Source organism: Convolutriloba macropyga, unplaced genomic scaffold (genome assembly GCF_964194025.1).
Source record: "Convolutriloba macropyga unplaced genomic scaffold, txConMacr16.3 SCAFFOLD_608, whole genome shotgun sequence".
Classification (NCBI taxonomy): Eukaryota; Metazoa; Xenacoelomorpha; order Acoela; family Convolutidae; genus Convolutriloba; species Convolutriloba macropyga.
In genome coordinates this window covers 1-19,988 of record NW_027451176.1, presented here as the reverse complement: position 1 = coordinate 19,988, position 19,988 = coordinate 1, and the positions used below count along the sequence as shown (strand labels likewise).

Below are 19,988 nucleotides of genomic sequence, written 5' to 3'. Positions count from 1 at the left end.
GGAACTACCAATTTGAGAATCATTTTTTAAATCTTCGAGAAGATTCGGCAACTCAATTCTGTTTTTTTCCAGCTTAAAAACAAAAACAACAAACAATTATTAAAAAGAAGAGCAAAATAACAGTTGAATATAGTATTGATCCCGAAGAGCTTTCTGGCAGTCAGCAGTGATATTGAGCATCCATGTTTAAACCGTTCTTTCACGTTTGGAACATTGGTAAATTTCGGTTTCTTTTATTTTTCCATGAAGTATATCAACCTTCTTTAACACGCCAATTAAAATATTTAACAGATCTATTGCAATTAGTCGGCATGAATAATCAAAAACCGATAAGAATTTGAAAAGCAATAAATATTAAAAGTGATTTGCATTCAAGCTATTCATTCTCTCACAGTTTCAAGTTTTCGAATCTTTCCGAAGATTTTTCAGTCAACCAAATTCTAACACCACGCTAGTTTATTATCGGAACAGATTGGTGCGAATGCTATGAATGATGTAAATCACTCATAACGAATCAATACGGAAAAGGCAGAGAAATAAAGCAATCGTTTGATTTTTAAGTTACTGCAATTCACTTTTGATCAAATGTGACGAAAAAAACTGAACATTTGAAGAACAGCTATTTTGCGGCATTTTTTGTACTCAAATCATGCATCGGTAGAGAGCCGAAAAATTCCAAAATCTCAGTAATTATTTCTGTGTAAGCACTCGAAAAATGTAACATAATTTTCGAGTTATTTTGATACTTACGTCTTCAATCGCAAACATTGCTTGTCCAAATCTTTAAAACATCTATTTGTAGGGTATTAAAACACTAGTTGGACCTATAAGAGAGAAGTAGAGTCAAAAAAGACAGAGAATGTTTGAAAATTTGAGATGGTCTTACAATTTGGTAACATTTGTGATAAGTCCTTGAATCTAACCTCCAAGGAAGCTTTAAAAAGTTCATTTGGTTCCTAAGAGCCACAAAAAAATTCAAAAAATTACCAATACACAGAGCACAAGAAAGATGCAGGAATACGAAGTCCAGCTTTCATGAAACACCTAAGCACGGCACCAAAAAACAACATATTTTTTGGATAAACTCAGCACACTGCTCAAAAAAATCGAATTAAACAAAGATTGCCTCATATGATTCCTGAAAAAATACAGAAATCAAAAATTAATTTATGCCGTGTGGCGAGCGGTCGGCTTCATCAGGCGAGCAGTCTAGCTTAACTGAAGGGGCGTGGGATGAACGTTCCGGGTGGACTGGAGGAGTCAGCGCGCTGGGCCACGAAAGGAACCATGTTGGGGAGGGGTGAATTGGTGAATTGAGGGGGGGGGGGGGGGGGGGGGGGTGAAATGGAACTTGGACTAAAAGTAAAAAAAACCTTGAACAAAAAAAACATTACCGACTTAGGTCGGGCGAACTGCTCTCAAACGAGGGTGAGCTCTGTGCTTCGGTAGCAACCTGCTGGGGCTTAGGGATGCACCAGGTGGGTGCGAGCGGAGTGAGAGGGGGTGAAGAGATTTGAGGGGTCAAGTGATGGGGGCTAGGGTTGTGGGAGAGCTGGACCAGAGGGGGTCCAAATCGAAGGGTTGGTGGAGGGTGGACGGGCGGGTTGAGGCGGGGTTGGGAATGGGGGGCTTTACTGAGGGGGTCAAACATTTAACACCAAGAACACCTTGAAACCGTCTCCACAGAACAGCTTCGGTGAATCACATACTTAAAGACTAGTAAGGTATGAGACTCTAAGAGAGGTGCTCTGCAACTTACTGCCCTCCGAGCGCTACCTGTTTATCCCGTTTTTGAGGACAAAAAGTCAAATGGGTCAATCGAAAAATCAGTCAAGCGAAAAATCGCATTAAAAAAGATAACAGATAGAAGAAGACTTATATAAATGCTAAAAACTTCGTTTCAGAGCAATTACACATATCATAAGCAGAAAAAAAACAATTGTCTGATTTTGATGTAATCGCAAATCAGTTTTGAACTACAGCATTTAAGTTAAGTGCATTAAATTTTCTGCAATAAGAATAATGCAACAGATTTACTAAAACTTTACTGCTGTTTTTTGCTTTACCAATATTTTTCCACTTGTCTCCTTTTCCACTTTTCGTTAATTTACGAAGCACTCAGCATCAAGAGCAAATTTATGTAAACATTTAAAGGAAACATTTTATTACTCTGCAATTAATTTAATGTTGATTTGATCGAAATCCGGAGAATATCTCCGGTGTTTAAAGTAGACTATTTCACATCTGACGAAGATCGAATTTAATCTAAGAACTAGCTGGCTGAAAAAGCAACAAGGATCTCATAAAAACATAAAAACCACTAAAAAATACTTGTAAAAAACTTGACATGCTCTTTAACGGACACAAAATAAATCTAAGAACTTTTGAAGCAAACTGATTCAATCTGCTTAGGGCAAAAAGGATTCAAACCATTTTCAATAAAACATTGATCAGGTAGTTAGCTCCAAAACTTACATAACTAAAATGTTTAAGATGACCAAAAAAGAATCAAAATAGAATAAATAAAAAGAATAAAAATAAAACAACCGACTAACGTCGGACGAATTGCTCTCGGCCGACTACTGAGAGCTCAAATCTATTGCAATCGGGTGGAGTGGGTAACTAAATTTATATAAAGGCGCTTCAAATGACCTCATTAGGGGGTTATTATATACCACTTCAACCACTATTAAAAATTTAAGTTGAGAATGCACCAATTTCGGTGCACATTTAAATTTGACAATCAGTGATGAACTGCGGCCATTTGATTTCAGCTGCTGACATTTGCGAAAGCGCGAAAAAATTAGATCATTAGGGCGTGAAGACAAAAACGAAAAAGACAAGGGTGTAAGTCGAAAAGTTGAAACGATCGATCAAAAATTTTGAAGGAAAAACACGTTCGAGAGCAAAAAAAAACAACTTTATACTTATGACAAGAACGAGCTGACACTACCATCAGCTCCAGAAACAAATTTGGCTCTTAAAGCAATTTTCATTGAAGAAAAACAGAAAATGCTCAAAAAACGTAATAAATTATCTCACTGAAATCAACTTAACGAGAACTTAAATGGGACACTTTTTTACTGTTCTATGATGCGAGAAGGTGATGAAGAAACAAATTCGGCTTCGCATAAATATTCTGCCATACTGTATAAAAACACTGGTACCACGAGACATTAAACAAAAATATACCCGGCAGATTGCCGGAAAATAGCCACCGTTGATTCCAATAAGCATGATTGGGATTGAAAGAATAGAAGATATTGAAAAAAGATTTTTGTACAAAAACATTTTTAAGGTCCGATTTATTTTGATGGCATTTCCTAGTTGAATACAATTCTGTTTCTTAGAGAGAGGCTACAGGGGCTACTATCAATACCAATCAGCATGAGATGGTAACTAAGAACGACGTTCAAATAGGAACGACGTTCAAATAGCGGGCATCTATAATTGGGCTTTATGGGTTTATACCGTTTCTATTTCTGACTTCAATTTTTCATACTAACTCTGCTCATTTTGAATTGCTTTGCTGAGCAACTGATGTTCAATTTCGCTTTGAGCAGAATGAGAGGAGAGAGAAACTAGCCTAGAGAAGTCAAAAAGATTTCACGAAAAAAGTCGAAAAAGCGGCAAAATGGTAAAGCGAAAAAAAGTTCGACGAATTCAAAAAAACATTGCAGGACAAGTCCTGACGTACAATTCAAAGGATTTTCATTGACTAAACAGAAAACTAGACCTAGAACGGACTATGAATGGATTGGGAAAACCATTTAGAAAAAACTCCGATCCAAAAAATCGAAAAAACAACAGTAAAAATCAAAGTGAAATTGCCGCATGTGAACAAAAAACCACTAGCGAGAAAGCGAATTTTTGTTCAAACACCGTTTTCTCGCTCTAATTTAAATTTAGAGCGAAAAAATTTCACGCCGCAAAACCACTTGCTTTTTCGCTCCCTTTCCTGTTTCGGCGTGACCAAAATTTGATTTTTTATACTGACTCTCTTCATTTTGAATTGCTTTGCTGAGCAGCTGCTGTTTAAAAAGACTTTGAGCAGAATGACAGAAGAGAGAAACTAGCCTAGAGAAGTCAAAAAGATTTCACGAAAAAGGTCGAAAAAGAGGCAAAATGGTAAAGCGAAAAAAAGTTCGACGAAGTAAGAAAAAACACAGCAGGACAAGTCCTGAAATACAATTCAAAGAATTGAATGAAAAACTTAGAATTACTCTACCTGACCAAGAGATCAATTCATCGATGCCAGCCAAAACACAAACAAAATCATCTCAAAAAATTGAGAAACAAACAAACAAACTAAACAAATATATAATCATTGATAAAACTTAGATTTACTCGAAAATTTTCAAAAATTTAAGAAATGATGTCAATTGAAATTTTAATGAAATGTTGCTGAAAATCGTGATATCAATATCTTAAGAATCATTTCTTATGAAATTATTCTAGTGTCTATAGAGGCTATCCGGTAAAAAAAATTCCGAGCCTTAAAAAATTAATTGGTTCACAGGTCATTAAGTAAAACTTTTTTAAAGAAGTTCAAATTTCAAAATACAGAAATTCGTTCTGTTAAAGTGTCGAAAGCCATCCAATTACCCCCTAGCAACTATTTAATAACATACTATCGAACCCTGTACGAGGTTATCTGGCAACTCAGGCAAGAAAAACTGAATAAAAGACAACTGTTTTGAAAAAACCTTAAAACACATGCAAGTTTTATCAGAAAATTTTCAAATTTCGGAAGATTAAATTGTTGAAAACAAATCCATTGAAACTAAAAACTGTGCAGTAACTTTTTACAGACCGTGGAATAGGTTTCCTTGAACTTGAGAATGAAAAAATACCAAAAATTGACAAAAACTTTAGGAAACCTCAAAAAAATTGCAGAATTTATCCAAAAACATGCTAAAACTCGAGAAATTAAAACGTTGAAAACCACTCTATTATTACTAGAAACTATACAGTGCCCTGTTATCAAACGTTAAAAGAGATTCCCTGGCCCCTGAAACTGGGAAAACGCAAAAAAAAAAGACAGAAATTTAAAAAAAAAAATTGAAAAAAATTGGAAAAACTAGTATCATTTTGTGTGTTTGTGTTTGTAGTACCAAAACATATAGCTCATAAAATGGTCATAACAAGTACTTTTGTCTGGCAAAAGGTCTTCATTAACTTTTAAAAACTTCAACCTAAGAGTAATCAAGCAAAAAATTTTAAAAAAAATCACAAAAACAGGAAAAATTGCACCATTTTGAGCCCAAAAACTCTTAAAAATGACCTTTTAACTTTGAATTGAGGCCATCCCAGCAGCTGCAACACTCTAAGCACTTAGAAGACTACCACTTTGGGCCTCTAATGAAACTTAATGCCCGCTGGGCTTTACCTGTTTATCCCGTTTCGAAAGATCAAAGTCATTGAAAAATGTGTGAACAGATCTTAAAAACACAGAGCGCCCCAAAACAATTCGAATTCTTTGAATTGTGAAAAAAATTAGGAGCGCTATAATAGCCGGCTGAGAAGATGAGGGCGGCTATTAAACAGACTAACGTAGGAAAAAATTGCTCTCGAATGACAGGCGGGACAATTTAATTCACGAGCCGTAGCCTAGATAAATTTTTTCTTTACGGGCGCGCAAAAACAACACACAAACGTCGGGTTGGCACCAACCTCCTGGGTCCAATTCTGTAACCTCGACAGAGGAATTAACCACTCGGCTATCAGGGCCTTATCATCGTCTCTCAAACAATCAGTTTTGTTTGAACAACAAACTTTATTTCGGAGTGAGAGCAATTGAAATCACTCAAAAATCAAGAAGCGCACAAAAAAGAAGTCACAGATTAATCTAGGAGAAAAGCGCAAAAACAGGCAAGCGCAAAAATCTGGATAATAAAGACGCACGCACGTTTACAAGAATTGCTTCTCATTCGAGAGCTATTAAAAACATACCCGGCAGATTGCCGGAAAATAGCCGCCATTGATTCCAATAAGCATGATTGGGATTGAAATAACAGAAGATATTGAAAAAAAAAAGATTTTTGTACAAAAACATTTTTTAAGTCCAATTTATTTTGATGGCATTTCGTAGTTGAACATACTTCTGTTTCTTTGAGAGAGGCTACAGGGGCTACTATCAATAACAATAAGCATTAGAGAGAGGTAACTAATATTTATAGGAACGACGTTCAAATAGCGGGCATCTAAAATTGGGCTTTATGGGTTTATCCCGTTTCTATTTCTGACTTCAATTTTTTATACTGACTCTGTTCATTTTGAATTGCTTTGCTGAGCAACTGATGTTTAAAATCACTTTTAGCAGAATGAGAGCAGAGAGAAACTAGCCTAGAGAAGTCAAAAAGATTTCACGCAAAATGTTGAAAAGGCGGCAAAATGAGGTAAAGCGAAACATTTTTTTATTCGACGAAGTAAAAAAAAAAAATAGGAGCGCTATAATAGCCGGCTGAGAAGATGAGGGCGGCTATTAATTAATAAATATGAATTTACAAAATCTACCATTAGCCAAATTTGCTCAACAGTTGCTTGAGTTTTAAAAGAAACAACGAATTTCCGAAACCACATTAGACATAATCGTAATATGGAAAAAGTAGTGTAATCTTACTACACAGTATACAATATAACAACATAAATGCTTATTAATGTCGAAAAGAGAAATAAAGTAATGTCAATCATTGAAATCACTTCGTTTTTTGCGAATCGAACATCCTGCTAAGAAATCTGACCATGTTGTACATTTCTTGCGTCCCTCGAAATTCAGTCATAAAATTTTTTGCAGCAAGGTTTTAACTCTTTTTTTTATTTGCAGAAGCTTAAGTTCGATGAAAATTTACAATGTACTTCTTACGTGGATTAGTATTTATCTGAGCTCTTATGACAATAGAATTTAGCAACTGGCGATCTATTTTTGTTTGCTTTAATCATTATCAATTTTAAGGCTCATAAACCTACGGTTAAGTAGAAGTATTGGAAAAATTGGATCTTTTTCGTTTGTGTCCCCCCAGCTTAGTGGGCGTATATTATTTGCACCCTCAGACGCACGTGCCATATTTTTACCTAATGATTTACCATGTAATGGATCGTGCTCTGTAACTAGGGGGCGCATAACGTGCTGGTGGGCGCAAACGGAAATGATCCGAAAAACATAACGAAAAATTTTTTTAAAGAAAAATCCTCGTTAATGATGGAAAGGCTGCAGCAGATTCGCCTCGATACTTTGAACCGCGCAAATGAGTCCAAAAAACCGTTTGTTATCCAAGATACTGCAAACAATGAAGGGACAGTGGTCTAGTGGTATGATTCTCGCTTAGGGTGCGAGAGGTCCCGGATTCAATCCCCGGCTGTCCCCATTAATTTTGTCAACTCGTTTTGTCAAAACAATTTATGCAGTCAGATTTGTCATTGGACAATTCTGCCCCCCCCCCCCCCCAAGAAAATCAAAACTAAAAAACCGAGAGCTTTACGAAACTTTGTTTCCCGACTCTGAAAAAAACATACCTCAGGAAAGCTTTTTGTCATGATCTAAATTGTTATCTCCTATTCACAACTGAGGGTCAGTGGTCTATTGGTATGGTTCTCGCTTTGCGTGCGAGAGGCCCCGGGTTCAATCCCCGGCTGTTCCCCGAAATTCTTTTGAGACAAGGATCCACAAAACTTCTCAAATCAGATGACGTACCTGGGCTTCTATTTTTTTACACTCCCAGGCGCACGTGGTATTTTTTCATAGTAACGTGCTAAACAACAACACATAATTTGTATCTGGGTGCGTAAAATACACGGGGGGGGGGTTCAAAACAGAATAGATCAAAGATTCGTTTCGAGGGCCTGTGGAAATCACCACTGGAATTCATAACCGAACAGATCAAAATTACTTACCAGTTCTTGCACTTTATGTAGACAATGGCTGCCTTTTCGAAGAAGCCCGCCTTCTCGTACAGTTGAGCACTTTCTATGTATTGCTAAAACAGACAATATTGTCATTGATACATTTAATAACAACCCTTACCGTCAAATTCATAGACCTTTGGATATATTTACTTTAATGCACGGGGGAAGGCGGTTGGAAATCAGGCGCGCGTATAAGATTCGGAAGTATAAAAGGAATGGGATCCATTTAGTCCCCCCCCCCCCCAGCTTAGTGGGCATACATCCATATATTTTACAACCTCCTCCCCGCTATCTTTTTCATAGTAACGTGTTATATAACAACACTTAATTTGGGGGTCTTTCCCATTATAGCCCCCCCCCACCCAGCTTAGTGGTCAGATAACCCATAGCCCCCCATCATGGTAAACATATCATGGTAAACCCTAACTAATATTCACTATATAATGTGTTAACAACAGTAACATTTCTAAATTATATTTCGTTTGAAACTTGCAGCAGTTGGTTCTTGTAGTGCAGTGGTTTAGGCATTAATCTAGAGTTGTTAAATTGTAATTTCGACTTAGGTTCGAGACTGGATGGGAGGGATCCTAAAACTGTGAGGTAGACCCCCCTTTTTTCACTACTAAAAACATAGCAGGACAAGTCCTGACGTACAATTCAAACAGTTTTCATTGACTTAACAGAAAACTAGACCTAGAACGGACTATGAATGCATTGGGAAAACCAGTTAGAAAAAAACAATCCAAAAAACCGAAAAAACAGTAAAAATCAAAGTGACATTGCCGCATGTGAACAAAAAACCACTAGCGATAAAGCGAATTTTTGTTCAAACACCGTTTTCTCACTCTACTTTAAACTTAGAGCGAAAAAAATTTCACGCCGCAAAACCTTAGCAAAACCAAAAGCCTTTTCGCTCCTCTTTCTATTTCGGCATGACCAAAATCACTACTCAAATTTGACTTCAAAAATCATGAAAATGTGTGAACAGATCTTAAAAAAACATAGCCGGAAGAATTCCGGAAACGACTTGAAGGAGAAAATTGCCCATACTTTTGACTACACAACAAGAACAACTACTGTGAACCCTGAACCTCCACAAACGCCATAAAAAATTTAAGGAAGAATAGAAACGGCATTCAAAAACAAATTGAATAAAAAACTAGAAAAACTTAATGAGTTTTTCTTAATAGTACAAGGAAACATAAAGCCGAGTAAAATTTCTTTCCCATTAGGGCAACGGAAAGCCCGCAAAACAATGGGCAAGTCATAACAGGCTAAGAAACTTGTCTAAGACTAAAGAAAAGGAAAAACCGCAAAAAAATAAGAAATTGTTTAAAATTTCTCAATTTTTCTGTCAAATTTACGAAAAAAAAGAATGATTTACACCAATAAAACACTAGTCAATTGTTAGCTGAATATTCCTTAAGTAAAAAGCTTCTATTCAAATCTCACTTAAAGCATTAATACAAAAAAAACAGGAAAAAATAAAAAAAAATTCGTCTAAAAATCAGCAAAACTGATCAAAACCCTCCAAAATAGCATTAAAATCAGAATTAAGTACTTGAAACCTTCAGTTCCTATAAAAACAAGCCTAAAACTAATACAATATCATAATCAAACCTCATAATCATCAAAAGTTGCAAAAAAACTGCTTTTAAAGGCCGCACGTGAACAAAAAATTTTCGCTCGCTTGGAGAAAATTTTTTCACATAATTTCTCGCTCTCTCAAAAACAGCGGTATGAACAAAAACCACTCTTTTCGCTCCGCTCTTAACTTTTGTTCAGCCCCAAAATCACTCCAAATTTTTTCACGCGTTTCATTTCCCGCTTCAAAAATCACTCCAATAGAATTGATTAAAAAAAGGACTTCCCCAATACTGTCGTAAAAAGACAGCGCCCCAATACAATTCAAATTCTTTGAATTGTAAAAAGGCCTAGCATAGTTTTCACGTGTAGGAGCACTTCACGTGTTAAATTTTCAAACGAGATATAACAAACAAGTTAGAAAGCTTGATAAGCCATAAAAACATCTGACGATTCAGCACGGTTTGTTCAAACAGAGTGAAAATTTCGTTAGTTGAAACAAAAAAATGCTCAAGTACAGAAATTGCTGATTATCTAAACGTCCAATTCCAAGAAAATATTATGAAACAGAAGAACTTCAATTGTAACCATTCATCGAAATAACAACGTAAGTTGCTTATTGCTGCTCTTTTATGATCAACTATATTGATTGACATGATCCACCAAAAATCTGAATTTTTGATTAAACACAATTGAAGGAACTAAGGGACATGCAGAACAAAAACAACTAAAATAAAAATTCAACAGAGTCTTCAATCAATATTCACTTAAACGATTTTCAAACATTTGGTGTTGTATTTAAAAACCATCCTCTAAACTCTTTCCTTTTAGAATGAAAGAAACAAGTAGTTCTCAGTACATAAAATATATAAATACATAAACAATAACATAACCGACTAACGTCGGGCAAATTGCCCTCAAACAACCGGTGAGCGGTTGGCTTCGTCAGTAGCTAGCCACGGTTTAGTGAGGCTAGATTAAGCTTGATTTGACTCTGCACTTTTAGTTTTCTAGTCTGGTTAGTAAATAAATCTAATAGAAAACTGATAAGTACAAAAATTTTACAAAAAAATTCAAAAAAACTTGAAAGAATTGAAAATATTTTTAAAGATTGCTGTTATTAAAATCTTGAAAAACATTTCATTACATCTAGAAGCTATGAAAAGACCTATAACCAAACCCCAGAGGAGTTTGCTTGGCTCTTGAGGCTGGAGAAACCTAAAAAAGACAAAGTGCAAGTTTTATTTTAAAAATAATGCTTAAATTTGCGATGTTAAAATGTTGAAAACTATTCCATGGTCAATAAAAATTCTCCATTAACTTATTATCAAACCCTAAAGGAGGTTTTCTGGCCTCTTGGTCTGGCCAAATTTGAATATTGACAATAAATGTCAAAACAATTGAAAAAACTGCAGGTTTTGTAAAAAAAATACTAAAATTCGTGATGTTAAATTCTTGAACATTCCATTACATCTAGAAACTATACAGTAACCTATTATCAAACCCTAGAGGAGGTTATGTGGCTCTTGAGGCTGGAGGTTATGTGGCTCTCTAAAATTTGTCATATTAAAGAAAAAACTGAAAGCTATTCCATGGCAAATAAATTTTTTTCAGTAACTTATTATCAAACTCTTAAGGACGTTTTCTGGCCCCTGTGTCTGGAAGGACATGAAAAATGAAAAACAACTGTCAAAACAATTGAAAAATTCGATCGTTATGTCAAAAAATGCTAAAATTCGTGATGTTAAATTGTTGAAACCATTCTACTACCACTAGAAACTATGCAGTAACCTATTATAACACCCTAGAGGAGGTTCCTTGACACCTAGAGCTGAAAGAATTCAAAAAATGACAAAAACTGTCATAAAAGTTCGAAAAAATTGTGAAAATTACTATAAAACTGCGTGTTTTTAGCGATCGTTTGTTTATCAGTAGCTACGAAGGGGGAGGGGGAGTGCACCGGGTTGCTTATGGGGAGGGAGGGGGGAAGGTGGGGGTGGACAACATTGGGGGCCAACAGCGCGGTGGGGGATGGGGGCAAAGTGGGGGGTTAACAGTGGGAGCGTCTTCAACCTCTAAGAACCGCCCTTCACACCATAAGTACAAGTCTCTAAAACAGTTTGAGCTGAAAGGCTCTAAGATCACTTAATGCCCGCTGGACGCTACCTGTTTATCCCGTTTTGAGTACGAAAAGTCAAAAGCGTCAGACGAAAAATCGGTCAAGCGAAAAATCGCATAAAAAAGACCGACAGGACTAATATAATGGATACAAACTTCGTTTGAGAGCAGTTAAAAATACATAAATACATAAAATATAAAATACATAAAGTATACTCAACAAAAGTCAAGTGAAAAGAAAAGAAAATTTGAAACGGTTGATCGCTATTTTAATCAAAAATTCCACACTGAGGCGAAACGGAAATCTATTTCTTCAAAAGCCATTCCAATTTGAAGAAAAATGACTCATAAGTTACTCGATTAAAGTTAGTCGCCCCTTTCATAGAGCTGTGAAACAACAATTTATGTCATTCATTTACGTATATAAACAAACAGCCCAACATAAATTATCAGTAAGATTTTAAATGATACTAAATGATTTGAACCATATGGATTGCCATGGAAATGTTTAACCCTTGGTGATAATAGCTGTGAAATTTAAATGCTGGAATTTTTATGAAAATTGAATTAAAATTTTTATAGTACTATGAGTATTTTCCAAATTTGCGGCGAAATAAGACTGGATTATTCTAATTTGAAATAAACTCCACATAATTCCATCAGCATTGATAATAATAATAGTTCGACGAGAGCTATAATAGCAGCAAATCATTAGTAACGGAAGATCTCAAATTACTATCGAAGGGTGGATCTTTTCCATTTTTGCGCCCCCCCCCCCCCCAAGCTTAGTGGGTGCATATTATTTGCACCCGCCAGACGCACGTGTTATATTCTTACAGAATGAATTACTATGTAATGGCACGTGCTCTGTAGCTGGGGGGGGGGGGGCGCATAACGCACTGGATGTGAGGGGGGGGGCACAAACGGAAAAGGCCCGAAGGGTTATCAATCCTGGTACTAAAATCTGAAAAAAGGAATGAGCAATTAAGAAAACCAGGTCTTTCACATTATAGCCCTCATTGTAGTATATTTACTGTAGTTAGAGGGAGGGATAAGCTATCTGACCGACCCATAAGCTCGGGGCGGGGGAGGGGAGTGATGGAGGAGGGGGCTAAAAACCGACATTACTTACCTTCATGTGTTCGAGTATAGCAGCACATTCCTTCTTGAGAAGTCGAGAGGGGTGGGTGTGGGCGATGCCGATTCCTCTTCGGATGTCTCCCAATCGGATCGCAGTCCTCGCAACTCCAGCAGCACACGCAATCTGATGATCACTCTCCTGTATAACACATGGCTGCATGACAATTTACCCAATGCTAATTTGCCCAATGCTATTTTACCCAACCTGCAAATTCACCCAACCTGCCATTTTACCCAATGCCAACTTGCCCAATGTTCTTTGATCTTTTCGTTCAATTATCCGATGTTCAGTTGTGACAGTTTCATATCAAGTCCCACGCGCATACAAGTTCAAAAGGAAGGATTCGAAATCTTAGTAAACTCAAGCAGGAAATAATCATAACGTGGATCTAATTCGTTTGCGCCCCTCAGTACATTATGCACACCCGCGTTACAGAGCACGTGCCATTACATAGATCATTAAAATAAAATATGGCACGTGCGTCTTGGGGGTGTAAATAATATGCACCCGCTAAGTTGTGGGCACAAACGGAAGCAAAAAAATACCATAATCTTATTAGTCCTTTTCAAATTGGGAAAATTTCCCAAGAGATGAGTTAATAAATTATCCATTTAAAATGAAGGCTTTAAAAGAATTAAAAATCATGTATAATTTTTTGGATCTTTTCCGTTTGTAACCACCCAGTACATAATGCGCCCCCCAGTTACAGAGTACGTGCCATTACATCGTCAATCATTATGTAAAAATATTGCACATGCGTCTGGGGGTGCAAATATTATGCGCCCACTAAGCTGGGGGGGGGGGCACCACCGGAAAAGATCCAATTTTTCCAAAACACATTTTTAAAATCTTCTTAAAAATGAAAATGAAAAAGAATAAAGAATGTAAAGACGTTTCAACAATCTGGCCAGAGAAATTTGACAATATTTCAAGATTCGCTTAAGACCAAAATTATTCGAAAATTGGTTAAATATTTGTCTGATTAAAATATCATACGTGCTATAAATATTTTCACGCAAAACATGGGGACAACTTCCAGTCTCATCTCGCGGTAACAGTGCGCGAAAAATACCACAAGTTCGTCACATGGAAGCCCTCGTTCTTCACGCTCAGTAAGAACAAGACAGGGGAACAGTTCGCCGAAGCCCTTCAGTGTTCTCTCCCCGATTGCCGTAAACACGGATAGATCCGATATATCTCTGACCCTCTGTATAATACTTCCACAACTAACCCTCAGTCTAACAAAGAACACAGACGATGGATTGAACAAAAAGAACATCAAGCGTAGATTGCGCGCATGGCACAAGTCCAATTTCTCAGAACTCTTCTGTGCAGCGAAGGCAATCCAAATGAGAATGAGTTCAAGGAACAAAAAGCAGCACTCTGACCTCAAGATGTTCAACGATTTTCTGTCTCGTGGTAAAATCAGTAATGGTATTCGCGTTCCTTCGGATGAGCATAAAGGCGACGTGCTCGCACCTACCAATCTCATAGACGGAAGACCGGTCCTCGAGATTTTACGCGGCAAACATCCTGAAGGGCAACCCTTGGTGCCCAACTACATTCAGAGCGAACATCAACGCACTCCCTACCACCCCGCTGTTCTCTACCAAATCAGTGCCAGGCTCGTCCAAAAGCATGCAAAGAAAGCTCATGGCAGGGCAGGGCCTTCAGGTTTCGATACCGATGACTGGCGTAGAGTACTTTCTGCTTTCGGGCAAGATTCGCATCCACGAACCTGTTCAAGCTAGTCGCCAAGTTTGCTAAGAGGCTGGCCACTTCCATAATACCACCGGATGATTTGATTGCTTACAATGGTTGTCGACTAGTGGCTCTGGATGAATGTCAAGGTGTGAGACCTATTGGTATTGGTGAAGTAATGCGTCGCATCACTGGACGCATAATCGTCGACTGCATCAAGCAAGATCTAACATCCCTCAGCGGAAACATGCAGCTGTGCCTGGGCCAGACATGCGGCATAGAACATGCCATAAATTTGCTTCACCACAGTTTTGATGATCCCGAACACGAAGCAATTCTACTAATTGATGCCAAAAACGCATTTAACGTGGTCAATAGACGAACCGCATTAGAGAACGTGAAAGCCTTGAGCCCATCTCTGCATGTTGCCTTACAGAATTCCTATAGCCACCCGTCTTATCTCTACATCGGTAGGTCGACCACTCTGTCTAAGGAAGGTACGACACAAGGTGATCCCCTGCGATGGCAATGGATGGAATCGCAATCCTACCCCTGATAACAAGACTTCACAATGACTCCTTGACACAAAAATGGTATGCTGATAATGGTAGCGTCGTCGATAAATTGAAAGATATCAGGGCACTCTTCGACAAGCTCACTCAGCTTGGTCCCAAGTACGGATATCTTGTCAATCCTCCGAAAAGTCAGTTGACAATTAAGCCAGGAGGCGAGCGCCAAGGATCAACTGTGTTTGAAGTCACAAATGTGGAAGTCACGCATGGCACTCGAGTCCTGGGATCAGTTATCAGAAGCTCTGAGGCCAGTAAAAATTTCCTGAAATATGCAGAAATTAAATATACAAAAAGTTTGGACAGACTTGGTTAATTTGCTCTCACCTCTCCCCAGAATGCCTATGCATGTTTGACGGAGGGGTTGAACAGAAGTTGAGCTTCCTCTCGCGTACTCCACCTTCCATAGACGGGGTTTTGGACAAGGTGGAGGTAACAGTGCGCGAAAAATACCACAAGTTCGTCACATGGAAGCCCTCGTTCTTCACGCTCAGTAAGAACAAGACAGGGGAACAGTTCGCCGAAGCCCTTCAGTGTTCTCTCCCCGATTGCCGTAAACACGGATAGATCCGATATATCTCTGACCCTCTGTATAATACTTCCACAACTAACCCTCAGTCTAACAAAGAACACAGACGATGGATTGAACAATAAGAACATCAAGCGTAGATTGCGCGCATGGCACAAGTCCAATTTCTCAGAACTCTTCTGTGCAGCGAAGGCAATCCAAATGAGAATGAGTTCAAGGAACAAAAAGCAGCACTCTGACCTCAAGATGTTCAACGATTTTCTGTCTCGTGGTAAAATCAGTAATGGTATTCGCGTTCCTTCGGATGAGCATAAAGGCGACGTGCTCGCACCTACCAATCTCATAGACGGAAGACCGGTCCTCGAGATTTTACGCGGCAAACATCCTGAAGGGCAACCCTTGGTGCCCAACTACATTCAGAGCGAACATCAACGCACTCCCTACCACCCCGCTGTTCTCTACCAAATCAGTGCCAGGCTCGTCCAAAAGCATGCAAAGAAAGCTCATGGCAGGGCAGGGCCTTCAGGTTTCGATACCGATGACTGGCGTAGAGTACTTTCTGCTTTCGGGCAAGATTCGCATCCACGAACCTGTTCAAGCTAGTCGCCAAGTTTGCTAAGAGGCTGGCCACTTCCATAATACCACCGGATGATTTGATTGCTTACAATGGTTGTCGACTAGTGGCTCTGGATGAATGTCAAGGTGTGAGACCTATTGGTATTGGTGAAGTAATGCGTCGCATCACTGGACGCATAATCGTCGACTGCATCAAGCAAGATCTAACATCCCTCAGCGGAAACATGCAGCTGTGCCTGGGCCAGACATGCGGCATAGAACATGCCATAAATTTGCTTCACCACAGTTTTGATGATCCCGAACACGAAGCAATTCTACTAATTGATGCCAAAAACGCATTTAACGTGGTCAATAGACGAACCGCATTAGAGAACGTGAAAGCCTTGAGCCCATCTCTGCATGTTGCCTTACAGAATTCCTATAGCCACCCGTCTTATCTCTACATCGGTAGGTCGACCACTCTGTCTAAGGAAGGTACGACACAAGGTGATCCCCTGCGATGGCAATGGATGGAATCGCAATCCTACCCCTGATAACAAGACTTCACAATGACTCCTTGACACAAAAATGGTATGCTGATAATGGTAGCGTCGTCGATAAATTGAAAGATATCAGGGCACTCTTCGACAAGCTCACTCAGCTTGGTCCCAAGTACGGATATCTTGTCAATCCTCCGAAAAGTCAGTTGACAATTAAGCCAGGAGGCGAGCGCCAAGGATCAACTGTGTTTGAAGTCACAAATGTGGAAGTCACGCATGGCACTCGAGTCCTGGGATCAGTTATCAGAAGCTCTGAGGCCAGTAAAAATTTCCTGAAATATGCAGAAATTAAATATACAAAAAGTTTGGACAGACTTGGTTAATTTGCTCTCACCTCTCCCCAGAATGCCTATGCATGTTTGACGGAGGGGTTGAACAGAAGTTGAGCTTCCTCTCGCGTACTCCACCTTCCATAGACGGGGTTTTGGACAAGGTGGAGGAGCAGCTTGGCCGAGTCATACCGAACATCGTCGACAAAGAAATAATCCAAGAGCAAAGAGAAATTTTTTTCTCTCCCTCACAGAATGGGTGGTCTTAACATCGTCCTCCCACAAGATCTTGAAAAAAATCTTGAGCAATCAATTGAACTCTCAAGTCCATTGGCTCGTCAACTCATCTCGAAAAAATCCAGAATCGAAAACAATCTACCAGAAATGAAGTATACCATCCAGCTGGCCTCAAAGAAAGAAGCATCTAGCTGGCTTAACGCGCTTCCGTTATCAAAACATGGTTTTGACCTCACGGAGACTGAGTTCCGTTATGGAATAGCACTTCGCTACACCATGGAAGCAAAGAATACGCCAGCCAAATGACCATGCGGGAAAGAATTCAGCCACCCATGCCCCTCATTGCGCCAAAGGCGGGTATACGAACCCACGATACAACAAAATCAGAGACGTGTTTGTGGATGACGTTTGCCACGATGTCCAGATAGAGCTCCAACTTCAGTCGCTCGATGGAGAAATTTTAAAGAGTAATTCCACCACTATTGATGATGACGCTCGACTGGACATCAAGGCAAACAGTCTACGGGGCTCCCGCTTTAATCGCACTTTCTTCGATGTTAAGATTTTCAACCCTCATGCGAAGAGCTGCCCTAAGACCGTAAAAGATGCATACAAATATCACGAGAGAATCAAGCAAAATAAGTACGAAGAGCGAAGCAGCGAAACCGATCATAGCAGCTTCAACAAACTGGTTTTTGCTTGCTCGGGCGGTGCTGGGCCATCAGCATCGCGCGTTATGAAAGAACACGCAATCAAGATCAGCGAAAAACGCGGAGAACCGTACGCCGACACTATAAGCTACATCCGAACGCAAATCAGCTTCGCACTTCTGAGGAGCTGTGTTCTCTTCTTGAGGGGATGTCGCGCCCTCAAGCCTCGTGTTCTCAGTGAAACATCGATTAGCGCCGTCGTGGAGTTGGAAAGGCTGCAATGAGTGTTTGGCTGCTTAACTTTATTCCTTTGCTTATTCCTTGATATTCCGTTTTTATTTTAATCTTTCCACACCAGTTCCTTATGTGTGCTATATATATATAGGTGCTTTCCTCTCCACTTGTTAATTATTTTTGTAACTGGTCCGTCTTTACACTGTCTGGAGAGGAACAGCTTGGAGTGCAGCACCCGGCTAAGTGCTACTCATCATCCCCTATTTTCCTACCTACATGCATCGTTGCCGGATGGTGTACACGGCCCTGTCAATTTTGTTTTAAGCAGGAACTTAATGGCCGCGACCATGTATCAGCGGCCCGTGGGACTTGATATGAAACTATCACAACCGAACATAGGATTAGATTATCCACTTGAGCATGTTAAAACATACATTTCATAGCGGCGATTAATTTGTAGTCGGATTATTGAACGAAAATATCAAAGTACATTGGGTATAATGGCATTGAGTATAATGTCAACTAACCAAAATATTCAGTAGTGAATTTGAATTCTTCCAAAACCTGAAATCTGCTTGAAAATTTTCTCAAAGTAATTTCTTCGAGATTTCCTTCTACAATATTCTTTTGGTTGTTTTACTTTTGAGAGTATTTTCTGCACATTAGAGTACTTTTTACTCACTAATAACCAATCAGTTATGAATCATAACCAGAACTTATTGATAAAGAACAAAAATTATCGTAGCCTTCTAAGAGGACAATGAATTTGGGTATCGATCCTTTCTAGGGAATCTACGCGAAAGGTACGTACAAGAGTATCCTTCAACCCCCCCCCCACCCCTTAAATGATTTCAAACCTCAAAACAGGGCAAAACCCAAACTTTACCAACAAAGGTTATGGCTAAAACACTGAATATAAACTACAAGAGCGGCGCGATAAAATTTTATCCAAAAAGTTTAATTCGACATAATATACATCATATTGAGTTAAAACTCTTTCAAGTGTTAATAAAGCCCATTAAGATTTCAGTTTGTTCCTTTCACAATTTTCGAAGAAGTTCAAAAAAGATGTTAAAATTTTGAAATTTTCTGATCGTGAAAGACCTCAAACCAATGTTTAACATCTCGCATGACCTTGTTATATATATATATATATATATATATATATATATATATATATATATATATATATCCAGACAAAGAAAGGTGTTTTGTCGTACACGTTTCCCAAACGATAGAAAAACTACATTCTGAAACAAAAAGCTAGGGCAACATTTAAGCGTGAAGATAATATTTAAAAGATAGATTGTTCCCGAATTAGCTGAGCTCCCAGGCACAGACATTGTTAGTTCAGAGAAAAAATGTGATATTTGCTGTATATAAAATATTTCAACCCCTTCTCAGATATAAATTCACACGAAGAACACATCTAAGGTTCATAACTACTACACTACCTTTTGCTCCTAAACACATCATATAAGTAAGTAACTGAAAAAGTCCAGACAAACCGCTGCTATAGCAATCTAAAATTTGGGGTGTCATTTTTAAAACGTAAGCCACAAACGTCCGACGAATTGCTTTCAAGCGACTGGCGAGGCTACAAAAACTTTTATGGTGCAAACACTTCAGACTAAGGAGGGTTCGAACCCGCGCACTCTCGGTTAAAATTCGTTGACAATAACCTTATGCTGCAAGGGTTATTTACTGTCGCCGCTCGCAATCGGTTTTATTTTAGGAACAGACTTAATTTCTGAATGCGCGCAATTCAAAGCACTAAAAAAAAATCAAAAAGTATAGCGTGTATTTAACCATGTGGTAACATTTATTACAACACACTGCAAAGACGAGAAAAAAAAACATCTGAGCGAGCTGACCTGTCCTATGATTCCTGCGTCGACATTGAGTCCTTGTTCGAAGTGTTGCAACGCGGTCAGAT

General features: G+C 38.7%; 1 protein-coding gene and 1 non-coding gene across 2 annotated transcripts in view; one reads left to right on the top strand and one right to left on the bottom strand.

Moving 5' to 3' along the window:
- The window catches only part of LOC142356448 (WD repeat-containing protein 19-like), a 71,195-nt gene extending 51,213 nt beyond the window's left edge, over nucleotides 1-19,982 (bottom strand). Inside the window, exons 1-3 of the mRNA XM_075408362.1 lie at nucleotides 19,927-19,982; nucleotides 12,740-12,886; nucleotides 7,894-7,976 (exon numbers count right to left, since the gene is read on the bottom strand). Coding sequence (XP_075264477.1) covers nucleotides 7,894-7,976; nucleotides 12,740-12,745 — 89 coding nt within the window. The 5' untranslated portion in view covers nucleotides 12,746-12,886; nucleotides 19,927-19,982. The remainder of the gene's footprint in view (nucleotides 1-7,893; nucleotides 7,977-12,739; nucleotides 12,887-19,926) is intronic.
- Nucleotides 7,295-7,366, top strand: Trnap-agg (transfer RNA proline (anticodon AGG)). Its single transcript has one exon. It is a non-coding gene; the product is annotated as a tRNA-Pro (tRNA).
- Nucleotides 19,983-19,988: the final 6 nt, after the last annotated feature.